The sequence below is a fragment of the Chiloscyllium plagiosum genome, chromosome 24 (assembly GCF_004010195.1).
Source record: "Chiloscyllium plagiosum isolate BGI_BamShark_2017 chromosome 24, ASM401019v2, whole genome shotgun sequence".
Classification (NCBI taxonomy): Eukaryota; Metazoa; Chordata; class Chondrichthyes; order Orectolobiformes; family Hemiscylliidae; genus Chiloscyllium; species Chiloscyllium plagiosum.
Window position 1 is genome coordinate 45633759 of NC_057733.1, and position 6247 is coordinate 45640005.

The 6247-nt window shown below is 36.5% G+C and overlaps 1 protein-coding gene across 3 annotated transcripts in view; it reads left to right on the forward strand.

Moving 5' to 3' along the window:
• The window catches only part of LOC122562235 (brain-specific angiogenesis inhibitor 1-associated protein 2-like), a 73990-nt gene extending 71317 nt beyond the window's left edge, over positions 1-2673 (forward strand). For all 3 annotated transcript variants that reach the window (XM_043714965.1, XM_043714968.1, XM_043714966.1), the window contains one exon: positions 571-2673. In XM_043714965.1, the coding sequence (XP_043570900.1) occupies positions 571-640 (70 nt within the window). In that variant the 3' untranslated portion in view covers positions 641-2673. The remainder of the gene's footprint in view (positions 1-570) is intronic.
• Positions 2674-6247: the final 3574 nt, after the last annotated feature.

Here is a 6247-nt window from a genome sequence, read left to right on the forward strand (position 1 = left end):
AAAACCTGCTCCAATATGGGACGCAGTAAGAATAGACATCAGGTACAGAAGTATAGTAAACCACATTTTCTGCACTACCTACACATTTTGCAACTAGTTCAAGAACAGTGTTGAACAGATTAAAGGAACAGTGATCCTGTAGTCTGTCAGTTGCATATGAATGCCAGGAATGGCCAAAAAAAGAGATGTTTTCTCACATGCTTCTTTTAGAAGAACTGTCAGAAGTGATATAATAAAGTAAAACTTCAAACATTTACAAAGGATATAATGCTTATAATACAGCACTATGAAAGAATTCTTTTAAAATTCAAGTTTTTAAATTTTAAAACTTTACTGTTAAATAAACTACATTTCATTGTTCCTGTGACCAGATGCAGAAAGATATTTTTTATATTTAACCATAAACTCGTCAGACCAATTTTTATTGTTTCCATTATTCACCACAGTGATTCAGGGTGCCATAAGCTCTTGCATGCCATTCTGTTATGGTATCACTGCTGTGTTTCTGTGAAAAACTAATTGCATTAACATGTTTTATCTCTCTCTATTTCTCTACCCCCCCCCCTGCAGAGAAGCTGTTGCAAATGTCAAATTGAAGCCAACCAAAACAAATGACAGATCAGCATCTAAAATAAACTGACTACTGACTCTGTCAGGTTGTTACACTGTACACTTGCTACTGGCAACAGATGCCAAAGATGTCTACATCTGAAACTGCATGAAGACAGTGTCTTTAGACTAGAATTGACCCATCTGAAGATGGTCACTAAAGTTGCAGATAAATCAATTGCACATATTGCTACGGAATTGCCACTTTGAAATCCCACCCATTGTATTCCCTACTTTTTATTTGAGGGATCATATGGAGGGAATTGTTTAATTATATTTGTCTAGCTAGGGGTTTGTATGGTGTTTGTAATTAATGCATGTGTTTGAGAATTAGCCATTAGTATTTTTCTATTATATACTTTATACTAATCAGCATATAAAACAATATTTTATTACCTAGCTACTTGCGGGAATTGATTAAACATCAGCACATTGTACAAACTAGAGTACTGCAAAATTGAGAATTGTTAAACTAGTTCTAAAATGTATACTGTGTTTAATTTCCAAATGTATTTTGGGAGAGAAGGAAAGAGGTAGAAATCAAATCGTAGAATTTAGTGTATATAACTGAGCTAACTTTAATCCAAAGTTACCTCCAATTTGTTAAAATTTTAATGGTCGCTATTTGAATCCTTGCTGTCACCGATAAATCTTCCATATCTTTTGAAAAGAATAATTATTTGGATGATGGCAATGGCATTGTATAATCTGAAGATACAAGATTTGTACTTTTTGTAGAATTTTAGGTTTCGCCTATTTCTTTTCCACCCAACAAACAGCACAATATAAAGTTATCAAAGATTATTTCACATTCCCATTTTAGTATGTGTAAGTGCTTCCTTTTACATTTTTCTTTTAACTATCAATGGTGGTAAGTTAGTTGAGTAAGTAAATAAATAACTGAACTCCCTAAGAATAAAACTATGCCTTTGAGCTGATGAGACTACTAAACAGGAAGCATATGCTTAGGGAAACATTCTTGCTCTTGCACAAACCTCAGGGCGCAGTGGGGCAGAAAGAATGTATTATGCCTCCTTTTACATATTTACCAACATTACTTCAAAATGGGAGAAGAGTTGGAATTATTTTTATTCTGTAAAATGACCAAGTGGAAGAAAATTTTGTAGGTTTCAGGTGTGGCAAGTATGTTGATGTGATAGTCATTTCAATACAGCAATAGTTGATGGTGACTCCTTTGTAAATGTAAAATTTTGTTTAGACACTGAGATAACCAGTATTAATGAGCAAAAATAACACACTTGATGGGTAATTTTCCTTTTACAAGTGTAAAGTGTTCTGTAATCTTAAGAAATTCTGTACGATTAGTCAGTTGTGTAAAAAAAAAAAGTTTTAATAATATATAATGTCCCATTTATCAAGAATCAAAATATTGTCATCACTAAGGGAATGGTGGTTAACTATTTAAATGCTTTATTGCAAGAACCAAATTAAATTTGTAATTTTCTGAGTAAAGGCAGTGGATTAAAAATTTAAAAGAAACTTTACTGCATCAGTCGCTTTGATTTGTCTAGACCTACTTGTAGATGCTGAGGGAGAAGTAGCTGGGCATGAGATAATTACTGGGGGTGGCTGTGCATTTTTAAAAAAAATAATGAATATCATATTCAACTTGTGTTGTTTCATATGTATATTTATTTTGAAAATATAGCACTTCCATTCTTATTAATCTCTTATTCTGTGGTATGATGGAGAATTAGTTACAGATAAACATATCCACTTGCCAACTCAGTGCATTTAAACTCCCATGTAAAACAGCCACTGGTTTTCTTCAGTTCTTGGTTAAACCCTCATGCTTTTCCTTTTGACATTATTACAGGAATATGGTTTACTTGGTGCCTTTCATTTTTACATAAGCTTCATAATGTAGTAAGACATGCCAAGACTGTTGGTTATAATCTGTATTGTAATGCAGATTTCTGCAGCTGCCACTATTTCATAAATCACCAAGTTTTGTGAATTAAATTGACCTATTTGAATTAATTACTTGTAATCAAAATGATTTTGATAGTAACTTATGCAAAATAAAATTGTTTCACCATTTAAGAACCCTCCTCATCTTTGTTCTTTTGAATTTTTCTAATTGCGAAGTTAATTGTTTAGTTACTACAGTATAGTCACTTTATCATTAACTCATACGCTCTTCTCCAGGCTCCAGAAACTGCAAATTATTCTAGTCAAATGGGTTGGTTACAACTTGTCTGTGACTTGGGTGTTGTGTTGTTTTGGATAACTGTTAAGATGCTCTGTCTTTTGAAAATTTATACTTGCCTGCCCACTTCCCAAGTAAGCACAACTTGGATTAGAAGGCTTACTATGTGCAATAATATAGATCCATTTATAGCATTTCACAGTATCACCATATCGTTACTTACAAACGTTTTGTTTACAACAAGTATCTCCTAATTAACAAAAGCCTCTCTCCAATTCTCAGTTAATGCTTCAATAGAACAAAAGTATACTTTAAAATCATGGAAGTACAGGTCGTTCTGCTATAATGCATGTTTCGTTAGTACAAATCTGCTGTAATGCAATTACATTGCCAACATTTTAAAAGCGCTTTTTTTTTTAAGATTAGATTACTTAGTGTGGAAACAGGCCCTTCAGCCCACACCGACCCTCCGAAGAGCAAACCACCCAGACCCAATCCCCTAATACTATGGGCAATTTAGCATGGCCAATTCACCTAACCAGCACATCTTTGGACTGTGGGGGGAAACTGGAGCACCCGGAGGAAACCCACGCAGACACAGGGAGAATGTGCAAACTCAACACAGACAGTTGCCCGAGGTGGGAGTTGAACCCGGGTGTCTGGCGCTGAGAGGCAGCAATGCTAACCACTGTGCCACAGAATAATGCGGGATTGCGCAAGAATACAACCATTGTGTTATACAAGAACTACCTGTATTGAGTTTGAGTTATAAGAGGAGCCTGGGATTATTTTTCATTGGAGCGTAGAAGGTTGAGAGGTGGCTATGAATCATGAGGGGTATAGATAAGATGTCTTTTCCCTAGGGTGAGGGAATTTCAAGACTAGGGGGCATATTTTTAAGGTGAGATGAGAAAGATTTAAAAAAAAAACAAAGGGCAATTATTTTATACACTGTTTTGTGCGGACTGAACCTCCAGAAGAAGTGGTAAATGCAGGTATGGTTACAATGTTTAAAAGCCATTTGGATAAGTACGTGAATAAGCAATGTTTGGAAGATTATGGGCCAAGCGCAGGCAAGTGGGACTCATTTTAATATGTGGTTATCGTCAGCATGGACTGGTTGGACCAAAGAGTCTGTTTCCGTGCCATATTACTCTATTGCAAAAGCATGTTTGATTTTGTTTTTCTCCTCTCTAATAAGGAAGGGTAATGTAGGTGCTGGGCTGAGAGGTGGCAAATGAAGTTTAATGCTGAAAAGTGAGGGGTGATTCACTTCGGAAGGAGTAACAAGAATGCAGACTACTGGGCTTAATGGTAAGATTCTTGGTAGTGCAGATGAGCAGAGAGATCTGTGTCCAGGTACGTAGATCCTTGAAAGTTGCCACCCAGGTTGATAGGGTTGTTGAGAAGGCATCCAGTGTGTTAGCTTTTATTGGTAGAGGGATTGCGTTTTGGAACCAGGAGATCATGCTGCAGCTGTACAAAATTCTGGTGCGGCCACAGAATTACTTGAGAGAGCATGTGGGGCCTTATTTTGGAGTTCATTCCAAAGGCAGGACCCCCTTGGTTCTGCAGTGGAGTGTAAGCCTAAATGTGTGCTCATGTACCTGCAGTGTGACTGAAAGAGATATAAGTGATGCCAACTGAGCAAAAGCTGAACATAGTGCTAATTTACCTTCTGTAGTACTTTACTATTACTTTTCACACATTGCAAATGTTTTTCCTCAACTGACTAGGTTAGAAGTAAACAGAAAATAAGATTCTCCAGAAGGAATATGTTAATAAATGGATTAACATTTGGCACAAACTTTAAGTAGGTCCAAAACTGCAAAATTCTCTCTTTTGGGTATTGTAGTTAAAAGCAATCTCTGGAACCTATTTTGGGATCAAGCTTCAAAGTGTAAGGTGCTTTCTGTCAGCTAGTCTTTTAGGTATTATTGACTTGGTAAAGAATGGTACAAGATTTTAAATCAATTAAGTATATTTAAGGTCCACCTTTATTGACCATTTGAAAATTCCTGTTTTCTTCATGTAAAATAAGAATATACTAAAAATCCAGAGAAGATCTGGCATTTCTATTACCACAAAGTAAGGAACAATTCTTATTCATTCCTAATTTGGGATTAAATATGAAGGTTATTAAAGAATTAGATTTGAATCTCCTAAGATTGCTGGAAGCAATTGTCAAAGCATAGATGTGAGCATTCAGTATTGCCTTTTAAGTTGAGTTTATGTTGTGACCAATTCAGTAATTTAGAGTCCAAAAACAACAGTAACTTGGAAATGATTAATCTCATCAAGAGCACTGCTTTTTCAAACATGAATATAGTTTTATCCCTGGTGAAAAAGACATTTTGAAATGTTTGTTGGTCTCTGAACAGATTGTGAATGAGGCTGAACACATGAATAAATGTAAACCTATTTGATATTACGTCTTGGAAATGTTATACAAGTAGAAGATAAAACCAAATCAATGTGCAAATAATTGCTATAAGGAAATGAGCAAGCATTTAAACAATGGTCATGAAGTCTCATGAGTTGGCACAATTTCTCAGCTATAAGATGGTCTGTGTACTGTATTATCCTTGAGAAGACGTGAGCTATGCTGACCTTTGGTTTAAAGGAAAACAATAAATGGCTGTGACAGGCATAAGATTTTATTCAAGGTCTACAGAAATTGCGTCATTAACTAAACCTCCAAGGGTTTTTTATTGTGGATCATCTCATCTTTGAAAAGTGTTCAAAATCTATGCTGTATCTGTAAATATCAATTTTAGGAAGAATAGAACTTCATTTTGGAGTTTAAGGTGCAAGGTATTTGCAACAAAGTTTATTTGGATGTACCTGACAGAGCCCACAGCTACAGAATGCAAAGATAGAAAATAAAACATCAACTACAAATCCTTACACGACAGCTAATTTTTCTGTTGTGGTTCTGTTCGCTGAGCTGGAAGTTTTTGTTGCAAACGTTTCATCCCCTGGCTAGGCGACATCATCAGTGCTTGGGAGCCTCCTGCGAAGCGCTTCTTTGATGTTTCCTCCGGTGTTTATAGTGGTCTGTCCCTGCCGCTTCCGGTTGTCAGTTTCAGCTGTCCGCTGTAGTGGTTGGTATATTGGGTCCAGGTCGATGTGTTTGTTAATGCAGTTTGTGGATGAATGCCATGCCTCTAGGAATTCCCTGGCTGTTCTCTGTCTGGCTTGCCCCACGATAGTAGTGTTGTCCCAGTCGAATTCATGTTGCTTGTTGTCTGCGTGTGTGGCTACTAAGGATAGCTGGTCGTGTCGTTTCGTGGCTAGTTGATGTTCATGTATGCGGATTGTTAGCTGTCTTCCTGTTTGTCCTATATAGTGTTTTGTGCAGACCTTATAGGACACTATATAGGACAAACAGGAAGACAGCTAACAATCCGCATACATGAACATCAACTAGCCACGAAACGACACGACCAGCTATCCTAAGTAGCCACA